Source organism: Oncorhynchus nerka, linkage group LG17 (genome assembly GCF_034236695.1).
Source record: "Oncorhynchus nerka isolate Pitt River linkage group LG17, Oner_Uvic_2.0, whole genome shotgun sequence".
NCBI classification, from domain to species: Eukaryota; Metazoa; Chordata; class Actinopteri; order Salmoniformes; family Salmonidae; genus Oncorhynchus; species Oncorhynchus nerka.
In genome coordinates, this window is record NC_088412.1 from 10,358,819 (window position 1) to 10,386,692 (window position 27,874).

The 27,874-nt window shown below is 43.3% G+C and overlaps 1 protein-coding gene across 1 annotated transcript in view; it reads left to right on the forward strand.

The window, feature by feature from the left end:
- The window catches only part of LOC115144669 (dual oxidase 2-like), a 53,181-nt gene extending 27,624 nt beyond the window's left edge, over positions 1–25,557 (forward strand). The window contains exons 24-34 of the mRNA XM_065002953.1: positions 1,040–1,218; positions 4,799–5,029; positions 5,308–5,407; positions 6,048–6,097; positions 18,738–18,865; positions 19,615–19,768; positions 20,073–20,305; positions 21,514–21,672; positions 22,867–23,022; positions 24,072–24,200; positions 25,048–25,557. Of these exons, the coding sequence (XP_064859025.1) occupies positions 1,040–1,218; positions 4,799–5,029; positions 5,308–5,407; positions 6,048–6,097; positions 18,738–18,865; positions 19,615–19,768; positions 20,073–20,305; positions 21,514–21,672; positions 22,867–23,022; positions 24,072–24,200; positions 25,048–25,170 (1,642 nt within the window). The 3' untranslated portion in view covers positions 25,171–25,557. The remainder of the gene's footprint in view (positions 1–1,039; positions 1,219–4,798; positions 5,030–5,307; positions 5,408–6,047; positions 6,098–18,737; positions 18,866–19,614; positions 19,769–20,072; positions 20,306–21,513; positions 21,673–22,866; positions 23,023–24,071; positions 24,201–25,047) is intronic.
- Positions 25,558–27,874: the final 2,317 nt, after the last annotated feature.

Sequence of the window (27,874 nt, forward strand, 5' to 3'; positions counted from 1 at the left end):
CATGTCACTAACAAAGATCACATCCAACCTCATGCTGCTCATGTCACTACCAAAGAACACATCCAACCTCATGCTGCTCATGTCACTACCAAAGATCACGTCCAGCCTCATGCTGCTCATGTCACTACCAGAGATCACATCCAACCTCACGCTGCTCATGTCACTACCAAAGATCACATCCAACCTCACGCTGCTCATGTCACTACCAGACATTATTTTTCTCTTTTCTTTATTGACAGATTTTCTCATGACTTTCTCGCATGGCTTTCTAATCATTAAAAAAAAAATCTATTTACATAAAGTTCATTAAGTCTTTATAAAGTAGGTCGATACCAGTAGTGGTAATGGTTGTTGTGCTTACCTGTATGTACAGTATTCTGTGTCAAGGAAGTGAAGCAGAGTGATACCAGTAGTTATGGGTTTACCATGGTTACCTCGGGTTGCGTAAAGAGAGTTTGCTTGCTTTGTGGTTGACCTCATGTCTGGTATCTAGAGTTGTCCACCCAGTGATGCAACCAGCCTCTACTTAACACCATTATCAGATAACACTAGACTTGAGTCTGAGTTCCTTTCAATATATTGATGATGGTACGATGGTTTTACCATGGAGCACAGTACTTACACTCTATCTATCCTGTGGCTTTGTTATATCACTAACGCACAGTAATACATTTGAACATTTAATTATTGCCCTGAAGAGGAATCCAGCCTGAACCTCACCCGGATGTTCTGTTTTTAATACCCACTATCCTTAGAATTTATTTTTATTGTTCTTGCTAACTCTGACTTATCCATTTTATTCATTGATTGCTACATTGCTGTAACATAAAGGTACAAAAAAAAAGGTCGCAGTAGTGCTTTTGTTGAAGGCGCTTTCTCGTAAACGTGTTCAGCAATAAATGCCATTGAAGTGAATTATGCTGCGGCCTGAACCTTCTTTTGGTAGTTTCAGTTCAATAAATTACAGTATGTTGGGACAATGAAGTTTTTCTCAATCTAAACCACTGCAAACTACTTCCTCCTTCCTCCTCCCATGCAGATCGGCCCTCCAGAGTCCTAAGGTCTACGTGAAGCCTAAGAAGGAGCGTTACAACAGGAGCCCCGTCCAGCAGAAGATCCAGCAATTCAAACGCTTCGTAGAGAACTACCGTCGCCACATTGTTTGCTTCACTATCGTCTATGGCATCACAGCCGGATTGGCTCTGGAGAGATGCTACTGTAAGTTGTCTTCTCTCGTCTTCTCTTGTCTTCTCTCATCTTCTCTTGTCTTCTCTGGTCTTGTCTTCTCTCATCTTCTCTCGTCTTCTCTTGTCTTCTCTCATCTTCTCTTGTCTTCTCTGGTCTTGTCTTCTCTCATCTTCTCTTATCTTCTCTCATCTTCTCTTGTCTTCTCTGGTCTTGTCTTCTCTCATCTTCTCTCATCTTCTCTTCTCTCATCTTCTCTTGTCTTCTCTGCTCTTGTCTTCTCTCATCTTCTCTCGTCTTCTCTTATCTTCTCTCATCTTCTCTTGTCTTCCCTGGTCTTGTCTTCTCTCATCTTCTCTTATCTTCTCTCATCTTCTCTTGTCTTCTCTTGTCTTCTCTCATTTTCTCTCGTCTTCTCTGGTCTTCTCTCATCTTCTCTCATCTTCTCTTGTCTTCTCTTGTCTTCTCTCATCTTCTCTTGTCTTCTCTGGTCTTGTCTTCTCTTATCTTATCTTCTCTTGTCTTCTCTTATCTTCTCTTGTCTTGTCTTCTCTCATCTTCTCTTATCTTCTCTCATCTTCTCTCATCTTCTCTCATCTTCTCTTGTCTTCTCTTGTCTTCTCTTGTCTTCTCTGGTCTTGTCTTGTCTTCTCTTGTCTTCTCTTGTCTTCTCTGGTCTTGTCTTCTCTTATCTTCTCTTGTCTTCTCTCATCTTCTATTGTCTTCTCTCATCTTCTCTTGATTTCTCTTGTCTTCTTCTGTCTTGTCTTCTCTGGTCTTGTCTTCTCTGGTCTTGTCTTCTCTGGTCTTTTCTTCTCTTGTCTTCTCTCGTCTTCTCTCGTCTTGTCTTCGCTTGTCCTCTTTTCTATTATTTTCTCTTGTCTTCTCTCATCTTCTCTCATCTTCTCTTGATTTCTCTTGTCTTCTTCTGTCTTGTCTTCTCTGGTCTTGTCTTCTCTGGTCTTCTCTTGTCTTCTTCTGTCTTGTCTTCTTCTGTCTTGTCTTCTCTGGTCTTGTTTTCTCTGGTCTTATCTTCTCTGGTCTTTTCTTCTCTTGTCTTCTCTGGTCTTTTCTTCTCTTGTCTTCTCTGGTCTTGTCTTCTCTCATCTTCTCTGGTCTTGTCTTCTCTCGTCTTGTCTCGTCTTTTCTTCTCTTGTCCTCTTTTCTATTATTTTCTCTTGTCTTCTCTCATCTTCTCTTGTCTTCTCCGGTCTTGTCTTCTCTCGTCTTGTCTTCTCTCGTCTTCTCTTGTCTTCTCTCGTCTCGTCTTCTCTGGTCTTGTCTTCTCTCATCTTCTCTGGTCTTGTCTTCTCTCATCTTCTCTCGTCTTCTCTTGTCTTCTCTCATCTTCTCTTGTCTTCTCTGGTCTTGTCTTCTCTCATCTTCTCTTATCTTCTCTCATCTTCTCTTGTCTTCTCTGGTCTTGTCTTCTCTCATCTTCTCTCATCTTCTCTTATCTTCTCTTATCTTCTCTCATCTTCTCTTGTCTTCTCTGCTCTTGTCTTCTCTCATCTTCTCTCGTCTTCTCTTATCTTCTCTCATCTTCTCTTGTCTTCTCTGCTCTTGTCTTCTCTCATCTTCTCTCGTCTTCTCTTATCTTCTCTCATCTTCTCTTGTCTTCCCTGGTCTTGTCTTCTCTCATCTTCTCTTATCTTCTCTCATCTTCTCTTGTCTTCTCTTGTCTTCTCTCATCTTCTCTTGTCTTCTCTCATCTTCTCTCGTCTTCTCTGGTCTTCTCTCATCTTCTCTCATCTTCTCTCATCTTCTCTTGTCTTCTCTCATCTTCTCTTGTCTTCTCTGGTCTTGTCTTCTCTTATCTTATCTTCTCTTGTCTTCTCTTATCTTCTCTTGTCTTGTCTTCTCTCATCTTCTCTTATCTTCTCTCATCTTCTCTCATCTTCTCTTGTCTTCTCTTGTCTTCTCTTGTCTTCTCTGGTCTTGTCTTCTCTTATCTTCTCTTGTCTTCTCTCATCTTCTATTGTCTTCTCTCATCTTCTCTTGATTTCTCTTGTCTTCTTCTGTCTTGTCTTCTCTGGTCTTGTCTTCTCTGGTCTTGTCTTCTCTGGTCTTTTCTTCTCTTGTCTTCTCTCGTCTTCTCTCGTCTTGTCTTCGCTTGTCCTCTTTTCTATTATTTTCTCTTGTCTTCTCTCATCTTCTCTCATCTTCTCTTGATTTCTCTTGTCTTCTTCTGTCTTGTCTTCTCTGGTCTTGTCTTCTCTGGTCTTGTCTTCTCTTGTCTTCTTCTGTCTTGTCTTCTTCTGTCTTGTCTTCTCTGGTCTTGTTTTCTCTGGTCTTATCTTCTCTGGTCTTTTCTTCTCTTGTCTTCTCTGGTCTTTTCTTCTCTTGTCTTCTCTGGTCTTGTCTTCTCTCATCTTCTCTGGTCTTGTCTTCTCTCGTCTTGTCTCGTCTTTTCTTCTCTTGTCCTCTTTTCTATTATTTTCTCTTGTCTTCTCTCATCTTCTCTTGTCTTCTCCGGTCTTGTCTTCTCTCGTCTTGTCTTCTCTCGTCTTCTCTTGTCTTCTCTGTCTCGTCTTCTCTGGTCTTGTCTTCTCTCATCTTCTCTGGTCTTGTCTTCTCTCATCTTCTCTTGTCTTCTCTTGTCTTCTCTCGTCTTGTCTTCTCTCGTCTTGTCTCATCTTGTCTTCTCTCGTCTTGTCTTCTCTTGTCCTCTTTTCTATTATTTTCTCTTGTCTTCTCTCATCTTCTCTTCTCTGGTCTTGTCTTCTCTCGTCTTCTCTCATCTCGTCTTCTCTGGTCTTGTCTTCTCTCGTCTTCTCTGGTCTTGTCTTCTCTCATCTTCTCTTGTCTTCTCTTGTCTTCTCTCATCTTGTCTTCTCTCGTCTTCTCTCGTCTTGTCTTGTCTTCTCTTGTCTTCTTTTCAATTATTTTCTCTTCTGTCTGTTCTTCTGTTTTGGGAGTTTGCTCCCACTTCGTTACAACTGCTATAATATACATTTGGTTGATTTGAATTTGAGCTAGCCTGGTTGGTCCCAGATATGTTTGTGATGTCTCGCCAACACCTATGCTTGTTGTCAAGACAGTACAAACAGATCTGAGACCAGGCTGGGAGTAAACTGTGCCAAGAAGAAGAAGAAGGCTGGGAGTTACCTGTTTAAAAAAATGTTTTATCTCAATGCCCAGAACCAAATCAGCTAAGGCGATCACGAGAGGCGACTGTTTAGTTGACACAAATGCTTAACTTAATGAGATTTTCATAATTTTGTTGATTACTCATGCAATTTTAACTCCATTGCCCCACAAAAGCATCTTCTGAATGCTTAGGTACATTTTCCATTACACTACAATAGCTATACTGTATCTGAGTAGAAAGGTCTTCTGTCAGCCTTGTATATACCCTGAATCCCAAATCAAGCCCTGGCCCTAATCCTTCCTGTAGATCTAACAGAATGGGATGTGTTTAAGCAATATGGTGATGACTTAAACTTACCCTTCTGTTTGGCTGACTTTTTTTGTTGCCATTTTGATTACACTTATCCAATCTCTTCCGATCTACGGTAGTGCCCTAGAGAATACGGAGGGGCTGAAGGGTCTTATTTTGGATTCAGGTAAAGCCTGTGGACTAACAGAAACAAACCCCTAGCTGCGTGTTTAGACTATGGTTTGCAGGCATACTCCACGGGCGTGCCGGAGACGTCGGTGGTGGGTATCTTGGTGTCGCGTGGTTCTGCGGCGGCCATCTCCTTCCTGTACCCCTACATGCTGCTGACGGTGTGCCGTAACCTCATCACCCTGGGACGAGAGACCTTCCTCAACCGATACATCCCCTTTGACGCCGCTATAGACTTCCACCGCTTCATGGCCATGTCCGCCCTCTTACTCACAGGTCAGAGGTCAGACGTCAGAGGTTGACACTTCTTAGGGTATCAACACTAAAGGAGGGGTTGACTGGGCGGAATTGGAAAAAAAAGTCACTTACCAATGTAAAAATCCTACAAATATATTTATATTTTTTGTCTAAATCATTTCACTTTTGGGAACTCCTACATTTATGAATCCCAGTTTTTCCACATTTCATTGTAGTATCACATTTACAATGTTTTTCCAGTTCATGTTATGTTTTGCACCTGAATGAACCCCTTCTTCTCCTCCTCTCCTCTTTAGTTGTCCATTCTCTGGGTCATGTGGTTAATGTCTACGTGTTCTCAGTCAGTGACCTCAGCATCCTGGTCTGTCTGTTTCCCAAGGTCCTAGTCAACAATGGGTAATGGTAGTATTCTGGATTCTTCTTCATTCTTCAGGATTTTGGGGGAATATTTTGGGGGGATACTCTCTCCATTTTCACACCCGTACCTCTTTACATACATACTCTTGTATCTGAAATGCTATGTGTTGACTATTTACTGTGTTGACTATTTACTGTGTTGACTAGTTACTGTGTTGACTAGTTACTGTGTTGACTATTTACTGTGTTGACTATTTACTGTGTTGACTAGTTACTGTGTTGACTAGTTACTGTGTTGACTATTTACTGTGTTGACTAGTTACTGTGTTGACTAGTTACTGTGTTGACTATTTATTGTGTTGACTAGTTACTGTGTTGACTATTTTCTGTGTTGACTATTTACTGTGTTGACTAGTTACTGTGTTGACTAGTTACTGTGTTGACTAGTTACTGTGTTGACTATTTACTGTGTTGACTAGTTACTGTGTTGACTAGTTACTGTGTTGACTATTTACTGTGTTGACTAGTTACTGTGTTGACTAGTTACTGTGTTGACTATTTACTGTGTTGACTATTTACTGTGTTGACTATTTACTGTGTTGACTATTTACTGTGTTGACTAGTTACTGTGTTGACTATTTACTGTGTTGACTATTTACTGTGTTTTGACCATTTGCAGGTCTGAGATGCCGATGAAATGGTCGTGGTGGTTCTTTCAGAGTGTTCCAGGTAGGACAGAATACAAACCTTTCCCACCGGTCAAATCTGGGCAAAAGGAGTTGATGTCATAATTATGTCATTGCGACCCGTTTCTAGTTATAATGACGCCAATGCAACCAGTTTTGCCCACTGGGTTGGCTTTTAGTCCCAGAATATGGACGATAAAGAGCTACTTTATGTTATTGCTGAATATTACAGTAGCTCAATACTTGTACGTGTCTCTCTCTAACGTTACTCTAACGTGTCTCTAACGTGTCTCTCTCTAATGTTACTCTAACGTGTCTCTAACGGGTCTCTAACGTTACTCTAACGTGTCTCTAACGTGTCTCTCTCTAACGTTATTCTAACGTGTCTCTGTAACGTTACTCTAACGTGTCTCTAACGTGTCTCTGTAACGTGTCTCTAACGTGTCTCTCTCTAACGTGTCTCTAACGTGTCTCTAACGTGTCTCTGTAACGTTACTCTAACGTGTCTCTCTCTCTAATGTTACTCTAACGTGTCTCTCTCTCTAGTTACTCTAACGTGTCTCTCTCTCTAATGTTACTCTAACGTGTCTCTCTCTAACATGTCTCTAACGTTACTCTAACATGTCTCTCTCTCTAATGTTACTCTAACGTGTCTCTCTAACGTGTCTCTCTCTCTGTTACTCTAACGTGTCTCTCTCTCTGTTACTCTAACGTGTCTCTCTCTAACGTGTCTCTCTCTCTAATGTTACTCTAACGTGTCTCTCTCTAACGTGTCTCTCTCTCTGTTACTCTAACGTCTCTCTCTCTCTAATGTTACTCTAACGTGTCTCTCTCTCTGTTTCTCTAACGTCTCTCTCTCTAATGTTACTCTAACGTGTCTCTCTCTCTAACGTGCCTCTAACGTGTCTCTCTCTCTAATGTTACTCTAACGTGTCTCTCTCTCTAATGTTACTCTAACGTGTCTCTCTCTAATGTTACTCTAACGTGTCTCTCTCTAACGTGTCTCTCTCTCTAATGTTTCTCCAACGTGTCTCTCTCTCTAATGTTATTCTAGCGTGTCTCTCTCTAACGTGTCTCTCTCTAATGTGTCTCTCTCTCTAATGTTATTCTAGCGTGTCTCTAACGTTACTCTCACGTGTGTCTCTCTCTCTAATGTTACTCTAACGTGTCTCTCTCTCTAACGTGTCTCTCTCTAACGTGTCTCTCTCTAACGTGTCTCTCTCTCTAATGTTATTCTAACGTGTCTCTCTCTAATGTTACTCTAACGTGTCTCTCTCTAACGTGTCTCTCTCTAACGTCTCTCTCTAATGTGTCTCTCTCTAATGTGTCTCTCTCTAACGTGTCTCTAACGTGTCTCTCTCTAACGTATCTCTCTCTCTAATGTTATTCTAACGTGTCTCTCTCTAACGTGTCTCTCTCTAACGTCTCTCTCTCTAACGTGCCTCTAACGTGTCTCTCTCTAACGTGTCTCTCTCTCTAATGTTACTCTAACGTGTCTCTCTCTAACGTCTCTCTCTCTAACGTGTCTCTCTCTAACGTGTCTCTCTCTAACGTGTCTCTCTCTCTAATGTTACTCTAACGTGTCTCTCTCTAACGTGTCTCTCTCTCTGTTTCTCTAACGTGTCTCTCTCTAACGTGTCTCTCTCTAACGTGCCTCTAACGTGTCTCTCTCTAACGTGTCTCTCTCTCTAATGTTACTCTAACGTGTCTCTCTCTAACGTGTCTCTCTCTCTGTTTCTCTAACGTGTCTCTCTCTAACGTGTCTCTCTCTAACGTGTCTCTCTCTCTAATGTTACTCTAACGTGTCTCTCTCTAATGTTATTCTAACGTGTCTCTCTCTAACGTGTCTCTCTCTCTAATGTTTCTCCAACGTGTCTCTCTCTCTAATGTTATTCTAACGTGTCTCTCTCTAACGTGTCTCTCTCTCTAATGTTATTCTAACGTGTCTCTCTCTAATGTTATTCTAACGTGTCTCTCTCTAATGTTATTCTAACGTGTCTCTCTCTAACGTGTCTCTCTCTAACGTGTCTTTCTCTAACGTGTCTCTCTCTAACGTGTCTCTCTCTAACGTGTCTCTAACGTGTCTCTCTCTAACGTGTCTCTAACGTGTCTCTCTCTAACGTGTCTCTCTCTCTAATGTTATTCTAACGTGTCTCTCTCTAACGTGTCTCTCTCTCTAATGTTATTCTAACGTGTCTCTCTCTAATGTTATTCTAACGTGTCTCTCTCTAATGTTATTCTAACGTGTCTCTCTCTAACGTGTCTCTCTCTAACGTGTCTCTAACGTGTCTCTCTCTAACGTGTCTTTCTCTAACGTGTCTCTCTTTAACGTGTCTCTCTCTAACGTGTCTCTCTCTCTAATGTTACTCTAACGTGTCTCTAACGTGTCTCTCTCTCTAATGTTACTCTAACGTGTCTCTCTCTCTAATGTTACTCTAACGTGTCTCTCTCTAATGTTACTCTAACGTGTCTCTAACGTGTCTCTCTCTCTAATGTTACTCTAACGTGTCTCTCTCTCTAATGTTACTCTAACGTGTCTCTAACGTTACTCTCACGTGTGTCTCTCTCTAATGTTACTCTAACGTGTCTCTCTCTTACGTGTCTCTCTCTCTAATGTTACTCTAACGTGTCTCTAACGTTACTCTCACGTGTGTCTCTCTCTAACGTGTCTCTCTCTAACGTGTCTCTAACGTGTCTCTCTCTAACGTGTCTCTCTCTCTAATGTTACTCTAACGTGTCTCTCTCTCTAATGTTACTCTAACGTGTCTCTCTCTCTAATGTTACTCTAACGTGTCTCTCTCTAATGTTACTCTAACGTGTCTCTAACGTGTCTCTCTCTCTAATGTTACTCTAACGTGTCTCTCTCTCTAATGTTACTCTAACGTGTCTCTAACGTTACTCTCACGTGTGTCTCTCTCTCTAATGTTACTCTAACGTGTCTCTCTCTAACGTGTCTCTCTCTAACGTGTCTCTCTCTAACGTGTCTCTCTCTCTAATGTTACTCTAACGTGTCTCTAACGTTACTCTCACGTGTGTCTCTCTCTAACGTGTCTCTCTCTAACGTGTCTCTAACGTGTCTCTCTCTAACGTGTCTCTCTCTCTAATGTTACTCTAACGTGTCTCTAACGTGTCTCTCTCTCTAATGTTACTCTAACGTGTCTCTCTCTCTAATGTTACTCTAACGTGTCTCTCTCTAATGTTACTCTAACGTGTCTCTAACGTGTCTCTCTCTCTAATGTTACTCTAACGTGTCTCTCTCTCTAATGTTACTCTAACGTGTCTCTAACGTTACTCTCACGTGTGTCTCTCTCTAACGTGTCTCTCTCTAACGTGTCTCTAACGTGTCTCTCTCTAACGTGTCTCTCTCTAATGTTACTCTAACGTGTCTCTAACGTGTCTCTCTCTCTAATGTTACTCTAACGTGTCTCTCTCTAATGTTACTCTAACGTGTCTCTCTCTAATGTTACTCTAACGTGTCTCTAACGTGTCTCTCTCTCTAATGTTACTCTAACGTGTCTCTCTCTCTAATGTTACTCTAACGTGTCTCTAACGTTACTCTCACGTGTGTCTCTCTCTCTAATGTTACTCTAACGTGTCTCTCTCTAACGTGTCTCTCTCTAACGTGTCTCTCTCTCTAATGTTACTCTAACGTGTCTCTAACGTTACTCTCACGTGTCTCTCTCTCTCTAATGTTACTCTAACGTGTCTCTCTCTAACGTGTCTCTCTCTAACGTGTCTCTCTCTCTAACGTGTTCTCTAATGTTACTCTAACGTGTCTCTCTAATGTTACTCTAACGTGTCTCTCTCTCTAATGTGTCTCTCTCTAATGTGTCTCTCTCTAATGTTACTCTAACGTGTCTCTCTCTCTAATGTTACTCTAACGTGTCTCTCTCTAACGTGTCTCTCTCTAACGTGTCTCTCTCTAATGTTACTCTAACGTGTCTCTCTCTCTAATGTTATTCTAACGTGTCTCTCTCTAACGTGTCTCTCTCTCTAATGTTTCTCCAACGTGTCTCTCTCTAATGTTATTCTAACGTGTCTCTCTCTAACGTGTCTCTCTCTATAATGTTATTCTAACGTGTCTCTCTCTAATGTTATTCTAACGTGTCTCTCTCTAATGTTATTCTAACGTGTCTCTCTCTAACGTTATTCTAACGTGTCTCTCTCTCTAACGTGTCTTTCTCTAACGTGTCTCTCTCTAACGTGTCTCTCTCTAACGTGTCTCTAACGTGTCTCTAACGTCTAACGTGTCTCTCTAACGTGTCTCTAACGTGTCTCTCTCTAACGTGTCTCTCTCTCTAATGTTATTCTAACGTGTCTCTCTCTAACGTGTCTCTCTCTCTAATGTTATTCTAACGTGTCTCTCTCTAATGTTATTCTAACGTGTCTCTCTCTAACGTGTCTCTCTCTAACGTGTCTTTCTCTAACGTGTCTCTCTCTAACGTGTCTCTCTCTAACGTGTCTCTAACGTGTCTCTCTCTAACGTGTCTCTAACGTGTCTCTCTCTAACGTGTCTCTCTCTCTAATGTTATTCTAACGTGTCTCTCTCTAACGTGTCTCTCTATCTAATGTTATTCTAACGTGTCTCTCTCTAATGTTATTCTAACGTGTCTCTCTCTAATGTTATTCTAACGTGTCTCTCTCTAACGTGTAATGTCTCTCTAACGTGTCTCTCTCTACGTGTCTCTCTCTAACGTGTCTCTCTTTAACGTGTCTCTCTCTCTAACGTGTCTCTCTCTCTAATGTTACTCTAACGTGTCTCTAACGTGTCTCTCTCTCTAATGTTACTCTAACGTGTCTCTCTCTAATGTTACTCTAACGTGTCTCTCTAATGTTACTCTAACGTGTCTCTAACGTGTCTCTCTCTCTAATGTTACTCTAACGTGTCTCTCTCTCTAATGTTACTCTAACGTGTCTCTAACGTTACTCTCACGTGTGTCTCTCTCTAATGTTACTCTAACGTGTCTCTCTCTTACTCTCTAACGTGTCTCTCTCTCTAATGTTACTCTAACGTGTCTCTAACGTTAATGTTCTCACGTGTGTCTCTCTCTAACGTGTCTCTCTCTAACGTGTCTCTAACGTGTCTCTCTCTAACGTGTCTCTCTCTCTAATGTTACTCTAACGTGTCTCTAACGTGTCTCTCTCTCTAATGTTACTCTAACGTGTCTCTCTCTCTAATGTTACTCTAACGTGTCTCTCTCTAATGTTACTCTAACGTGTCTCTAACGTGTCTCTCTCTCTAATGTTACTCTAACGTGTCTCTCTCTCTAATGTTACTCTAACGTGTCTCTAACGTTACTCTCACGTGTGTCTCTCTCTCTAATGTTACTCTAACGTGTCTCTCTCTAACGTGTCTCTCTCTAACGTGTCTCTCTCTCTAATGTTACTCTAACGTGTCTCTAACGTTACTCTCACGTGTGTCTCTCTCTAACGTGTCTCTCTCTAACGTGTCTCTAACGTGTCTCTCTCTAACGTGTCTCTCTCTAATGTTACTCTAACGTGTTTCTAACGTGTCTCTCTCTAATGTTACTCTAACGTGTCTCTCTCTAATGTTACTCTAACGTGTCTCTCTCTAATGTTACTCTAACGTGTCTCTCTCTAATGTTACTCTAACGTGTCTCTCTCTCTAATGTTACTCTAACGTGTCTCTAACGTTACTCTCACGTGTGTCTCTCTCTCTCTAATGTTACTCTAACGTGTCTCTCTCTAACGTGTCTCTCTCTAACGTGTCTCTCTCTAACGTGTCTCTCTCTAACGTGTCTCTCTCTCTAATGTTACTCTAACGTGTCTCTAACGTTACTCTCACGTGTGTCTCTCTCTCTCTAATGTTACTCTAACGTGTCTCTCTCTAACGTGTCTCTCTCTAACGTGTCTCTCTCTAACGTGTCTCTCTCTCTAACGTGTCTCTCTAATGTTACTCTAACGTGTCTCTCTAATGTTACTCTAACGTGTCTCTCTCTCTAATGTGTCTCTCTCTAATGTGTCTCTCTCTAATGTTACTCTAACGTGTCTCTCTCTAACGTGTCTCTCTCTAACGTGTCTTTCTCTAACGTGTCTCTCTCTAACGTGTCTCTAACGTGTCTCTCTCTAACGTGTCTCTAACGTGTCTCTCTTTAACGTGTCTCTCTCTCTAATGTTATTCTAACGTGTCTCTAACGTGTCTCTCTCTCTAATGTTACTCTAACGTGTCTCTCTCTCTAATGTTACTCTAACGTGTCTCTCTAATGTTACTCTAACGTGTCTCTCTAATGTTACTCTAACGTGTCTCTCTCTCTAATGTGTCTCTCTCTAATGTGTCTCTCTCTAATGTTACTCTAACGTGTCTCTCTCTCTCTAATGTTACTCTAACGTGTCTCTCTCTAACGTGTCTCTCTCTAACGTTACTCTTTCTAACGTAACGTGTCTCTCTCTAACGTGTTCTCGTGTCTAACGTGTCTCTCTCTAACGTCTAACGTGTCTCTCTCTAACGTGTCTCTCTCTAATGTTATTCTAACGTGTCTCTAACGTGTCTCTCTCTCTAATGTTACTCTAACGTGTCTCTCTCTCTAATGTTACTCTAACGTGTCTCTCTCTAATGTTACTCTAACGTGTCTCTAACGTGTCTCTCTCTCTAATGTTACTCTAACGTGTCTCTCTCTCTAATGTTACTCTAACGTGTCTCTAACGTTACTCTCTCGTGTGTCTCTCTCTCTAATGTTACTCTAACGTGTCTCTCTCTAACTAACGTGTCTCTCTCTAACGTGTCTCTCTCTAATGTTACTCTAACGTGTCTCTAACGTTACTCTCACGTGTGTCTCTCTCTAACGTGTCTCTCTCTAACGTGTCTCTAACGTGTCTCTCTCTAACGTGTCTCTCTCTCTAATGTTACTCTAACGTGTCTCTAACGTGTCTCTCTCTCTAATGTTACTCTAACGTGTCTCTCTCTCTAATGTTACTCTAACGTGTCTCTCTCTAATGTTACTCTAACGTGTCTCTAACGTGTCTCTCTCTCTAATGTTACTCTAACGTGTCTCTCTCTCTAATGTTACTCTAACGTGTCTCTAACGTTACTCTCACGTGTGTCTCTCTCTCTCTAATGTTACTCTAACGTGTCTCTCTCTAACGTGTCTCTCTCTAACGTGTCTCTCTCTCTAATGTTACTCTAACGTGTCTCTAACGTTACTCTCACGTGTGTCTCTCTCTCTCTAATGTTACTCTAACGTGTCTCTCTCTAACGTGTCTCTCTCTAACGTGTCTCTCTCTCTAACGTGTCTCTCTAATGTTACTCTAACGTGTCTCTCTAATGTTACTCTAACGTGTCTCTCTCTCTAATGTGTCTCTCTCTAATGTGTCTCTCTCTAATGTTACTCTAACGTGTCTCTCTCTCTCTAATGTTACTCTAACGTGTCTCTCTCTAACGTGTCTCTCTCTAACGTGTCTCTCTCTCTAATGTTACTCTAACGTGTCTCTCTCTAATGTTATTCTAACGTGTCTCTCTCTAACGTGTCTCTCTCTCTAATGTTTCTCCAACGTGTCTCTCTCTCTAATGTTATTCTAACGTGTCTCTCTCTAACGTGTCTCTCTCTCTAATGTTATTCTAACGTGTCTCTCTCTAATGTTATTCTAACGTGTCTCTCTCTAATGTTATTCTAACGTTTCTCTCTCTAACGTGTCTCTCTCTAACGTGTCTTTCTCTAACGTGTCTCTCTCTAACGTGTCTCTCTCTAACGTGTCTCTAACGTGTCTCTCTCTAACGTGTCTCTAACGTGTCTCTCTCTAACGTGTCTCTCTCTCTAATGTTATTCTAACGTGTCTCTCTCTAACGTGTCTCTCTCTCTAATGTTATTCTAACGTGTCTCTCTCTAATGTTATTCTAACGTGTCTCTCTCTAATGTTATTCTAACGTGTCTCTCTCTAACGTGTCTCTCTCTAACGTGTCTTTCTCTAACGTGTCTCTCTCTAACGTGTCTTTCTCTAACGTGTCTCTCTTTAACGTGTCTCTCTCTAACGTGTCTCTCTCTCTAATGTTACTCTAACGTGTCTCTAACGTGTCTCTCTCTCTAATGTTACTCTGACGTGTCTCTCTCTCTAATGTTACTCTAACGTGTCTCTCTCTAATGTTACTCTAACGTGTCTCTAACGTGTCTCTCTCTCTAATGTTACTCTAACGTGTCTCTAACGTTACTCTCATGTGTGTCTCTCTCTCTCTAATGTTACTCTAACGTGTCTCTCTCTAACGTGTCTCTCTCTCTAATGTTACTCTAACGTGTCTCTAACGTTACTCTCACGTGTGTCTCTCTCTAACGTGTCTCTCTCTAACGTGTCTCTAACGTGTCTCTCTCTAACGTGTCTCTCTCTCTAATGTTACTCTAACGTGTCTCTAACGTGTCTCTCTCTCTAATGTTACTCTAACGTGTCTCTCTCTCTAATGTTACTCTAACGTGTCTCTCTCTAATGTTACTCTAACGTGTCTCTAACGTGTCTCTCTCTCTAATGTTACTCTAACGTGTCTCTCTCTCTAATGTTACTCTAACGTGTCTCTAACGTTACTCTCACGTGTGTCTCTCTCTCTCTAATGTTACTCTAACGTGTCTCTCTCTAACGTGTCTCTCTCTAACGTGTCTCTCTCTCTAATGTTACTCTAACGTGTCTCTAACGTTACTCTCACGTGTGTCTCTCTCTCTCTAATGTTACTCTAACGTGTCTCTCTCTAACGTGTCTCTCTCTAACGTGTCTCTCTCTCTAACGTGTCTCTCTAATGTTACTCTAACGTGTCTCTCTAATGTTACTCTAACGTGTCTCTCTCTCTAATGTGTCTCTCTCTAATGTGTCTCTCTCTAATGTTACTCTAACGTGTCTCTCTCTCTCTAATGTTACTCTAACGTGTCTCTCTCTAACGTGTCTCTCTCTAACGTGTCTTTCTCTAACGTGTCTCTCTCTAACGTGTCTCTCTCTAACGTGTCTCTAACGTGTCTCTCTCTAACGTGTCTCTAACGTGTCTCTCTCTAATCTCTCTCTAACGTGTCTCTCTCTCTAATGTTATTCTAACGTGTCTCTCTCTAACGTGTCTCTCTCTCTAATGTTACTCTAACGTGTCTCTCTAATGTTACTCTAACGTGTCTCTCTCTCTAATGTGTCTCTCTCTAATGTGTCTCTCTCTAATGTTACTCTAACGTGTCTCTCTCTCTCTAATGTTACTCTAACGTGTCTCTCTCTAACGTGTCTCTCTCTAACGTGTCTCTAACGTGTCTCTCTCTAACGTGTCTCTAACGTGTCTCTCTCTAACGTGTCTCTCTCTCTAATGTTATTCTAACGTGTCTCTCTCTAACGTGTCTCTCTCTCTAATGTTATTCTAACGTGTCTCTCTCTAATGTTATTCTAACGTGTCTCTCTCTAATGTTATTCTAACGTGTCTCTCTCTAACGTGTCTCTCTCTAACGTGTCTCTAACGTGTCTCTCTCTAACGTGTCTCTCTCTCTAATGTTATTCTAACGTGTCTCTCTCTAACGTGTCTCTCTCTAACGTGTCTCTAACGTGTCTCTCTCTAACGTGTCTCTCTCTCTAATGTTATTCTAACGTGTCTCTCTCTAACGTGTCTCTCTCTCTAATGTTATTCTAACGTGTCTCTCTCTAATGTTATTCTAACGTGTCTCTCTCTAACGTGTCTCTCTCTAACGTTACTCTAACGTGTCTCTCTCTAACGTGTCTCTCTCTAACGTTACTCTAACGTGTCTCTAACGTGTCTCTCTCTAACGTTACTCTAACGTGTCTCTAACGTGTCTCTCTCTAACGTTATTCTAACGTGTCTCTGTAACGTTACTCTAACGTGTCTCTAACGTGTCTCTGTAACGTGTCTCTAACGTGTCTCTCTAATGTAACGTGTCTCTAAACGTGTCTCTAAACGTTACTCTAACGTGTCTCTGTAACGTGTCTCTCTCTCTAATGTTACTCTAACGTGTCTCTAATGTTACTCTAACGTGTCTCTCTCTCTAATGTTACTCTAACGTGTCTCTCTCTAATGTTACTCTAACGTGTCTCTCTCTAACGTGTCTCTAACGTGTCTCTAACTCTCTAACATGTCTCTCTCTCTAATGTTACTCTAACGTGTCTCTCTAACGTGTCTCTCTCTCTGTTACTCTAACGTGTCTCTCTCTAATGTTACTCTAACGTGTCTCTCTCTAACGTGTCTCTCTCTAAATGTTACTCTAACGTGTCTCTCTCTAACGTGTCTCTCGTCTCTGTTACTCTAACGTGTCTCTCTAACGTGTCTCTCTCTCTGTTTCTCTAACGTGTCTCTCTCTAATGTTACTCTAACGTGTCTCTCTCTAACTAACGTGCCTCTAACGTGTCTCTCTCTCTAATGTTACTCTAACGTGTCTCTCTCTCTAATGTTACTCTAACGTGTCTCTCTCTAATGTTACTCTAACGTGTCTCTCTCTAACGTGTCTCTCTCTCTAATGTTTCTCCAACGTGTCTCTCTCTCTAATGTTATTCTAGCGTGTCTCTCTCTAACGTGTCTCTCTCTAATGTGTCTCTCTCTCTAATGTTATTCTAGCGTGTCTCTAACGTTACTCTCACGTGTGTCTCTCTCTAATGTTACTCTAACGTGTCTCTCTCTCTAATGTTACTCTAACGTGTCTCTAACGTTACTCTCACGTGTGTCTCTCTCTCTCTAATGTTACTCTAACGTGTCTCTCTCTAACGTGTCTCTCTCTAACGTGTCTCTCTCTCTAATGTTACTCTAACGTGTCTCTAACGTTACTCTCACGTGTGTCTCTCTCTAACGTGTCTCTCTCTAACGTGTCTCTAACGTGTCTCTCTCTAACGTGTCTCTCTCTCTAATGTTACTCTAACGTGTCTCTAACGTGTCTCTCTCTCTAATGTTACTCTAACGTGTCTCTCTCTCTAATGTTACTCTAACGTGTCTCTCTCTAATGTTACTCTAACGTGTCTCTCTCTCTAATGTTACTCTAACGTGTCTCTCTCTCTAATGTTACTCTAACGTGTCTCTAACGTTACTCTCACGTGTGTCTCTCTCTCTCTAATGTTACTCTAACGTGTCTCTCTCTAACGTGTCTCTCTCTCTAATGTTACTCTAACGTGTCTCTAACGTTACTCTCACGTGTGTCTCTCTCTCGCTAATGTTACTCTAACGTGTCTCTCTCTAACGTGTCTCTCTCTAACGTGTCTCTCTCTCTAACGTGTCTCTCTAATGTTACTCTAACGTGTCTCTCTAATGTTACTCTAACGTGTCTCTCTCTCTAATGTGTCTCTCTCTAATGTGTCTCTCTCTAATGTTACTCTAACGTGTCTCTCTCTCTAATGTTACTCTAACGTGTCTCTCTCTAACGTGTCTCTCTCTCTAATGTTACTCTAACGTGTCTCTAACGTGTCTCTCTCTCTAATGTTTCTCTAACATGTCTCTCTCTCTAATGTTACTCTAACATGTCTCTAACGTGTCTCTCTCTCTAATGTTTCTCTAACGTGTCTCTAACGTGTCTCTCTCTCTAATGTTACAATAACGTCTCTCTCTCTAATGTTACTCTAACGTGTCTCTAACGTTACTCTCACGTGTGTCTCTCTCTCTAATGTTATTACATTTAACATTTACATTTAAGTCATTTAGCAGACGCTCTTATCCAGAGCGACTTACAAATTGGTGCATTCACCTTATGACCTCCAGTGGAACAGTAGTGCATCTAAATCTTTTCAGGGGGAGGGGGTGAGAGGGATTACTTTATCCTATCCTAGGTATTCCTTAAAGAGGTGGGGTTTCAGGTGTCTCCGGAAGGTGGTGATTGACTCCGCTGTCCTGGCGTCGTGAGGGAGTTTGTTCCACCATTGGGGGGCCAGAGCAGCGAACAGTTTTGACTGGGCTGAGCGGGAACTGTACTTCCTCAGTGGTAGGGAGGCGAGCAGGCCAGAGGTGGATGAACGCAGTGCCCTTGTTTGGGTGTAGGGCCTGATCAGAGCCTGGAGGTACTGAGGTGCCGTTCCCCTCACAGCTCCGTAGGCAAGCACCATGGTCTTGTAGCGGATGCGAGCTTCAACTGGAAGCCAGTGGAGGGAGCGGAGGAGCGGGGTGACGTGAGAGAACTTGGGAAGGTTGAACACCAGACGGGCTGCGGCGTTCTGGATGAGTTGTAGGGGTTTAATGGCACAGGCAGGGAGCCCAGCCAACAGCGAGTTGCAGTAATCCAGACGGGAGATGACAAGTGCCTGGATTAGGACCTGCGCCGCTTCCTGTGTGAGGCAGGGTCGTACTCTGCGGATGTTGTAGAGCATGAACCTACAGGAACGGGCCACCGCCTTGATGTTAGTTGAGAACGACAGGGTGTTGTCCAGGATCACGCCAAGGTTCTTAGCGCTCTGGGAGGAGGACACAATGGAGTTGTCAACCGTGATGGCGAGATCATGGAACGGGCAGTCCTTCCCCGGGAGGAAGAGCAGCTCCGTCTTGCCGAGGTTCAGCTTGAGGTGGTGATCCGTCATCCACACGGATATGTCTGCCAGACATGCAGAGATGCGATTCGCCACCTGGTCACGTTATTCTAACGTGTCTCTAACGTTACTCTCACGTGTGTCTCTCTCTCTAATGTTATTCTAACGTGTCTCTCTCTAATGTTACTCTAACGTGTCTCTCTCTCTAATGTTACTCTAACGTTACTCTCACGTGTGTCTCTCTCTCTCTAATGTTACTGCAGGATTAACGGGCATCCTGCTTCTCTTCATCTTTGCGTTTATGTACGTCTTTGCCACTCAGTACTTCCGACGAATCAGCTTCCGGGGTTTCTGGCTCACACACTACCTCTATGTGGTCGTCTACATTCTGGTGAGCACAGAGATACATTATATTCATATACGTATACCTTGTACAACATATACAGATGAGTATTACTATAGTAGTTGCTGGTTAACCGAAGGGGCTTGCCATAACGTTGAACCACGGTGAACACAGGGAGATTCTCATTTGCACGAAAAGACCGTCCTCTCCTCGACTCCTCCGTGACCTGGAACTCGATAAGTGGTCTAGGAGAGTGTCAATTAGTCAGTAGGTGAAGGAGCCGTGTTCCCCTCATTCATTACCTACTAAATTCCACCCAAAAACTATATTTTTGCTCTCCCAAAATGTTTTCCATGTCAGCAATCAAGTTTGTAAGCTATATAACTTTAAAAATACACACATACAGCCGGTAGGATGTATTTAGGTTGGATTGAATGTAAATGCTGGTCCCTGTAGGGAGAACATGAAGTATATTTCCTCTTGGCCATGTCTCCTCCCCTGGTTTCTAGTTGATTAAAACATGAGCCTCTTGGCCATGTCTCCTCCCCTGGTTTCTAGTTGATTAAAACATGAGCCTCTTGGCCATGTCTCCTCCCCTGGTTTCTAGTTGATTAAAACATGAGCCTCTTGGCCATGTCTCCTCCCCTGGTTTCTAGTTGATTAAAACATGAGCCTCTTGGCCATGTCTCCTCCCCTGGTTTCTAGTTGATTAAAACATGAGCCTCTTGGCCATGTCTCCTCCCCTGGTTTCTAATTGATTAAAACATGAGCCTCTTGGCCATGTCTCCTCCCACCAGACAGTCATCCATGGCAGCTTTGCTCTGCTCCAGGAGCCTCGTTTCCACATCTACCTGATCCCCCCGGGACTGCTCTTCCTCCTGGACAAACTCATCAGCCTCAACAGGAAGAAGGTGGAGATCCCTGTGGTCAATGCTACGCTGCTGCCCTCGGGTAGGGACTGGGATAGAGGGTGGGAGGGGAGGGAGGAAGGGTGCGTTGGTTGGTGGGTGGGAGGGGGGCAGGGAGGGAGGGGGAAGGGAGGGATGGAGGGAGGGAAGGAGTGAGGAAGGAGGGATGGATGGTGGATTAGATGGATGGATGGATGGATGGGCGGATGAATGCATAAGTTCCCATTCCAGTTCTTTGTGGGTTAATTCTAGTTCTATCCTTATATTCCCCTCTACTCTGGCTATCAACCTCTCTATATATCTTATTTTCTCTCTCTCTCTCTCAACCCCTCCCCACCCCAACATAGAAGTGACATACCTGGAGTTCAAGCGTCCCCAGGGCTTTGTGTACCGCTCAGGCCAGTGGGTGAGGGTGGCGTGTCTGGCGCTTGGCACAGATGAGTATCACCCATTCACCCTGACGTCAGCTCCACATGAGGAGACCCTCAGCCTTCACATCCGCGCCATAGGCCCCTGGACCAGCCACCTCCGAGAGGCATACGCCCCCAACAACCTGGAACAACTGCAAACATATCCAAAGGCATGGAGGGAGGGAGGCATGGAGGGAGGGAGGTGTAGGGTGGGGGTCTGTGTGTAGGTTGGGGGTCTGTGTGTAGGTTGGGGGTCTGTGTGTAGGTTGGGGGGTCTGTGTGTAGGTTGGGGGGTCTGTGTGTAGGTTGGGGGTATGTGTGTAGGTTGGGGGTCTGTGTGCAGGTTGGGGGTCTGTGTGTAGGTTGGGGGTCTGTGTGTAGGTTGGGGGTCTGTGTGTAGGTTGGGGGTCTGTGTGTAGGTTGGGGGGGTCTGTGTGTAGGTTGGGGGTCTGTGTGTAGGTTGGGGGTCTGTGTGTAGGTTGGGGGTGGTCTGTGTGTAGGTTGGGGGTCTGTGTGTAGGTTGGGGGTCTGTGTGTAGGTTGGGGGTCTGTGTGTAGGTTGGGGGGGTCTGTGTGTAGGTTGGGGGTCTGTGTGTAGGTTGGGGGGGTCTGTGTGTAGGTTGGGGGTCTGTGTGTAGGTTGGGGGTCTGTGTGTAGGTTGGGGGTCTGTGTGTAGGTTGGAGGTCTGTGTGTAGGGTGGGGAGGTCTGTGTGTAGGTTGGGGGGTCTGTGTGTAGGTTGGGGGGTCTGTGTGTAGGTTGGGGGTCTGTGTGTAGGTTGGGGAGGTCTGTGTGTAGGTTGGGGAGGTCTGTGTGTAGGTTGGGGGTCTGTGTGTAGGTTGGGGAGGTCTGTGTGTAGGTTGGGGAGGTCTGTGTGTAGGGTGGGGAGGTCTGTGTGTAGGATGGGGAGGTCTGTGTGTAGGTTGGGGAGGTCTGTGTGTAGGTTGGGGGGTCTGTGTGTAGGGTGGGGGGGTCTGTGTGTAGGTTGGGGGGTCTGTGTGTAGGTTGGGGAGGTCTGTGTGTAGGTTGGGGAGGTCTGTGTGTAGGGTGGGAGGTCTGTGTGTAGGATGGGGAGGTCTGTGTGTAGGTTGGGGAGGTCTGTGTGTAGGTTGGGGGGGTCTGTGTGTAGGGTGGGGGTCTGTGTGTAGGGTGGGGGGTCTGTGTGTAGGGTGGGGGTCTGTGTGTAGGGTGGGGGGTCTGTGTGTAGGGTGGGGGTCTGTGTGTAGGGTGGGGGGGTCTGTGTGTGTGCATCTGTGCTTCCCTCCGTGTCTGCTGCAAGCGTGTCTGTGTACATGCATGTGGCTGGTTGGTTGGATGGTTGATTAATTATTGCTGTTTTCCAATGCTTTCTCTATCACATATTTGTACTCCCATTCCACAGCTGTACCTGGACGGGCCGTTTGGGGAGGGCCACCAGGAGTGGACAAATTTTGAGGTGTCAGTCCTTGTGGGAGGAGGGATTGGAGTCACCCCCTTCGCTTCCATCCTCAAGGACCTGGTGTTCAAGTCCTCCGTCAAGTTCAAGATACAGTGTAAAAAAGTAAGCTGTACAAATGAGAATGTCAGGAACCTTCTCCTTCTTCTGCTTCTTCTTCTCCTTCTTCTCCTTCTTCTCCTTCTTCTGCTTCTTCTTCTCCTTCTGCTTCTGCTTCTTCTTCTCCTTCTTCTGCTTCTTCTTCTCCTTCTTCTCCTTCTTCTTCTTCTCCTTCTGCTTCTTCTTCTGCTTCTTATTCTCCTTCTTCTCCTTCTTCTGCTTCTCCTTCTTCTTCTTCTTCTTCTCCTTCTTCTGCTTCTTCTTCTTCTGCTTCTTCTCCTTCTTCTCCTTCTGCTTCTTCTTCTTCTGCTTCTTCTCCTTCTTCTCCTTCTTCTTCTCCTTCTTCTGCTTCTTCTTCTTCTTCTCCTTCTTCTTCTTCTCCTTCTTCTTCTTCTCCTTCTTTTGCTTCTTCTGCTTCTTCTGCTTCTCCTTCTTCTTCTTCTTCTTCTCCTTCTCCTGCTTCTCCTTCTTCTCCTTCTACTTCTTCTTCTCCTTCTCCTTCTTCTGCTCCTTCTTCTTCTGCTTCTTCTCCTTCTTCTGCTTCTTCTTCTTCTTCTGCTTCTTCTTCTTCTTCTTCTTCTTCTGCTTCTTCTCCTTCTTCTTCTTCTTCTCCTTCTTCTCCTTCTTCTGCTTCTTTTTCTTCTTCTCCTTCTTCTTCTCCTTCTTCTGCTTCTTCTTCTTCTCATTCTTCTGCTTCTCCTTCTTCTTCTCCTTCTTCTGCTTCTTCTTCTTCTTCTTCTCCTTCTTCTGCTTCTTCTGCTTCTTCTTCTTCTGCTTCTTCTCCTTCTTCTGCTTCTTCTAGTGATCCAAATCAAAGTGTATTTGTCACGTGTGCCGAATACAACAGGTGTAGACCTTACAGTGAAATGCTTACTTACAGGCTCTAACCAATAGTGCAAAAAAAGGTATTAGGTGAACAATAGGTAGGTAAAGAAATAAAACAACCGTAAAAAGACAAGCTCTATACTGTAGCAATGCTATAAAAGTAGCGAGGCTACATACAGACACCGGTTAGTCAGGCTGATTGAGGTAGTATGTACATGTAGATATGGTTACATGTACAGTATTTACACAGTATTTACACAGTCCCGTATCAGAATAAAAGTAAATATACCTCCTGTCTTTATGTCCTTAACCTAATCTGAATCCCTATGCCTAACCTTTGGCTTTGCCCGGGGGGAATATCCTGTCCGTCTGCAGATATACTTTATCTGGGTGACGCGGACTCAGCGTCAGTTTGAGTGGGTGTCTGACATCATCCGGGAGGTGGAGGAGCAGGACAATCTGGACCTGGTCTCTGTCCACATCTACATCACACAGCTGGCGGAGAAGTTTGACCTGCGAACCACCATGCTGGTGAGAACAACCAACAAACGGTTTCCTGGACGTAGATTAAAAGCCCACATTCTCAACCCAGGGCTAGGCTTAATCTGGGTCTGGAAAACTGGCCCTAGAAGTGCTTGAAAATGTCACAGGATTAGAGTACAACAGTGTAGATACATTGTCTGGTTTAGTTGTAGCTTCTATTATGTACCAGGAGGGCAGAGCTTGCACTTTAGGACCTTACTACTTTAGGACCTTACGACTTTAGGACCTTACTACTTTAGGACCTTACTACTTTAGGACCTTACTACTTTAAGACCTTACTACTTTAGGACCTTAAGACTTTAAGACCTTACTACTTTAGGACCTTACGACTTTAAAACCTTAAGACTTTAGGACCTTACTACTTTAGGACCTTAAGACTTTAGGACCTTACGACTTTAGGACCTTACTACTTTAGGACCTTACGACTTTAGGACCTTACTACTTTAGGACTTTAAGACTTTAGGACCTTACGACTTTAGGACCTTACTACTTTAGGACCTTACGACTTTAGGACCTTAAGACTTTAGGACTTTAAGAATTTAGGACCTTACGACTTTAGGACCTTACTACTTTAGGACCTTAAGACTTTAGGACCTTAAGACTTTAGGACTTGGTGACTAAGACTTTAGGACTTGGTGATTTTGTGACTTTAGGACTTGGTGACTAAGACTTTAGGACTTGGTGATTTTGTGACTTTAAGACTTGGTGATTTTGTGACTTTAGGACTTGGTGACTAAGACTTTAGGACTTGGTGATTTTGTGACTTTAAGACTTGGTGATTTTGTGACTTTAGGACTTGGTGACTAAGACTTTAGGACTTGGTGATTTTGTGACTTTAAGACTTGGTGATTTTCTGACTTTAGGACTTGGTGACTAAGACTTTAGGACTTGGTGATTTTGTGACTTTAAGACTTGGTGATTTTGTGACTTTAGGACTTTAAAATGTTAGGACTTGAGGACTTTAGGACTGTACATTTTTAACAACAGTAAATGTAGTATGTGGTACTAAAGTGGGATGTCCTGATGTGTCTGGTCAGTACGTGTGTGAGCGTCACTTCCAGAAGGTGTGGAATCGGAGCCTGTTCACCGACCTGCGATCTGTGACCCACTTTGGTCGTCCACCATTTGCCTCCTTCTTCAGCTCTCTGCAGGAGGTGCACCCTGAGGTTAGTTACTGCTACACAACATTGTATGTGTGTTTGTATGTGTGTGTGTGGCATGTATGTGTGTGTGTGTGTCCTTTGTCTCCTTCAGCTCATTACAGGAGGTCAGCACTCTGAGGTCAGTTACATAGACACATCCATCAGCGCCGTGTTGCGTAAAACCTGATGCCAGACCTGTTTGTACTTTATAGTGGTTATTATATTGCTATCATCTGTTATCATAGTATCTATCAGTATTACTTGTCCATAGACATGAGCTAATACAGCACAAACTTCTCTGGAAGAAGAGTATGCTATATACAGCGCATATGGAAAATATTCAGACCTCACTTTTTCCATATTTTGTTTACGTTAAAAGCCTTAATTCAGAAATGGATAAAATTGTTTTTTTCCATCCTTCATCAATCTACACACAATACCCCAATAATGACAAAGCAAAAAAAATGATTTTTAGACATTTTTGCAAATGTATTAAAAATAATACATTTACATGAGTATTCAGACCCTTTAACTCAGTACTTTGTTGAAGCACCTTTTGGCAGTGATTACAGCCTCTGCAGTTAGTAATCTACCATGATAAACAGATACTCATACATTGGAACTGGTCTTACAGAATTACTGTCTCTCTCTCTCTCTCTCTCTCTCTCTCTCTCTCTCTCTCTCTCTCTCTGTCTCTCTCTGTCTCTCTTTCTCTCTCTCTCTCTCTGTCTCTGTCTCTCTCTGTCTCTTTCTCTCTCTCTCTCTCTCTCTCTCTCTCTCTCTCTCTCTCTCTCTGTCTCTCTGTCTCTCTCTCTCTCTCTCTCTCTCTCTCTCTCTCTCTCTCTCTCTCTCTCTCTCTCTCTCTCTCTAGGTGGGTAAGATTGGTGTGTTCAGCTGTGGTCCTCCTGGTCTCACTAAGAACGTAGAGAAGGCCTGCCAACAGATGAACAAGAGAGACCAAACACATTTCATACATCACTATGAGAACTTCTAACAGCAGGACTGGGGAATACTCATAGTACACCACTTACTACTGTGCCGAATAACAATGAAGAAAGAACAGTTTATGAGTCCTTCAGACTAGATTTTACGACTTATAAATTCATTAAAATAAAAAATAAAATACTGTCTACTGCTTTTACGTAATATTTATCATTTTCAACGATTAGCAATGTTATGAGCTAGTCTGTATTAAATAGATATGTCCATTTTATATATGATGTGATAATTATTTACAGATTGCATTTTTTGAACCTGAAGATGAATGGTTTTGACCACTTGATAATGTTGGTTGCTCCTGCTGTCACTGTTAGAAAGCACTTGTTGTACCCCCGGTGTATAAAATGACAAAGGCACCTGCAAAAAAATAAATGTTTTTTTAAAATCCATTTTGTTTTGCTGTTGTTACATTTTGTATTGTTGTTTTCATGTCCGACGGTGTTGTTACACACACACAGGCGAAGTGAAAATGATACCATGATTGATATATCAATTGAGCAACGTGCACAACGAGCAAAATCATGGTATCATTTCCACTTCGCCTGTCAGAACCATGATGAGCACGGCCCAGGCATTGTCTCGGCTTTGCTGTAATCACAACCTCTTGACTCAGAGTAGCCTTCCATCAACCTACCAAAGGTTGCACCTGGGCAGAAACCGGTATGAATGGTAGCTCTTCAGGCTTTCAATGAGAAGCTTGCGAGTAGATACTGAGAAATAATCAGTAGCCTTAATTTGAGGGAAATATTTTTCCTCCCCGAGCTATTTAAAGGCATTTAAAACCATTATACATTTCGACATCTATTTTCCCAACATCAATCGGTTAAATCGCATCATTAAAACGTGTTTATCCAGTTACACAAATAGCCGTGCTGGCTGAGCTGAGCTGTTCTGGACTTGGGGACTGTGACGACACCTCTGGTGGCATGTCTTGTGGGGTGTGCAAGTGTGTGTCATGGATCCCTTCCGGGTACTGCTGCTCATTCTGTTCACCAGTTCCAGAGGTCGAAGTCACCGTTCCCCCATTGGGCTGTGGATTATTGTTTCCCCATTGGGCTGTAGATTATTGTTTCTCCATTGGGCTGTGGATTATTGTTCCCCCATTGGGCTGTGGATTATTGTTCCCCCATTGGGCTGTGGATTATTGTTCCCCCATTGGGCTGTGGATTATTGTTTCCCCATTGGGCTGTGGATTATTGTTCCCCCATTGGGCTGTGGATTATTGTTCCCCCATTGGGCTGTGGATTATTGTTTCCCCATTGGGCTGTAGATTATTGTTTCCCCATTGGGCTGTGGATTATTGTTCCCCCATTGGGCTGTGGATTATTGTTCCCCCATTGGGCTGTGGATTATTGTTCCCCCATTGGGCTGTGGATTATTGTTCCCCCATTGGGCTGTGGATTATTGTTTCCCCATTGGGCTGTGGATTATTGTTCCCCCATTGGGCTGTGGATTATTGTTCCCCATTGGGCTGTGGATTATTGTTCCCCCATTGGGCTGTGGATTATTGTTCCCCCATTGGGCTGTGGATTATTGTTCCCCCATTGGGCTGTGGATTATTGTTCCCCCATTGGGCTGTGGATTATTGTTTCCCCATTGGGCTGTGGATTATTGTTCCCCCATTGGGCTGTGGATTATTGTTTTCCCATTGGGCTGTGGATTATTGTTCCCCCATTGGGCTGTGGATTATTGTTTCCCCATTGGGCTGTGGATTATTGTTTCCCCATTGGGCTGTGGATTATTGTTCCCCCATTGGGCTGTGGATTATTGTTCCCCCATTGGGCTGTGGATTATTGTTTCCCCATTGGGCTGTGGATTATTGTTTCCCCATTGGGCTGTGGATTATTGTTCCCATGTCCATTGGTGGTGTGAGCACCGATGCGTTGTCTCAGCCTGTGCCGCGGGTTTTGTGCTTTGTGTATTACGGGTATCGTCCCGTGTCGTTCTACAAGGTTAACCCTCTTTTGTTTGGGTACATCCCAGTGTTTTCTATGCGTGTTTGTTTTGGGTGTATAAAAAAACATATATATATATATATATATTCCTGCGCCTGTCTCCTTTATACCAGCGTGACAGGGTGTCTGAGCTGTGTGCTAGTAGTTTAAACAGACAGCTCGGTGCATGTCAATGCTTCTTACAAAAACAACAGGAAGTAGTCCAGGTGGTCCAGGTCTGACAAAACTAGGGACTGTAGGACCTGCCTTGTTGATAGTGCTGTTAAGAAGGTAGAAACTAGGACCTGTAGGACCTGCCTTGTTGATAGTGCTGTTAAGAAGGTAGAAACTAGGGCCTGTAGGACCTGCCTTGATGATAGTGCTGTTAAGAAGGTAGAAACTAGGGCCTGTAGGATCTGCCTTGTTGATAGTGCTGTTAAGAAGGTAGAAACTAGGACCTGTAGGACCTGCCTTGTTGATAGTGCTGTTAAGAAGCTAGAAACTAGGGCCTGTAGGACTTGCCTTGTTGATAGTGCTGTTAAGAAGGTAGAAACTAGGGCCTGTAGGACCTGCCTTGATGATAGTGCTGTTAAGAAGGTAGAAACTAGGGCCTGTAGGATCTGCCTTGTTGATAGTGTTGTTAAGAAGGTAGAAACTAGGACCTGTAGGACCTGCCTTGTTGATAGTGCTGTTAAGAAGCTAGAAACTAGGGCCTGTAGGACCTGCCTTGTTGATAGTGCTGTTAAGAAGGTAGAAACTAGGGCC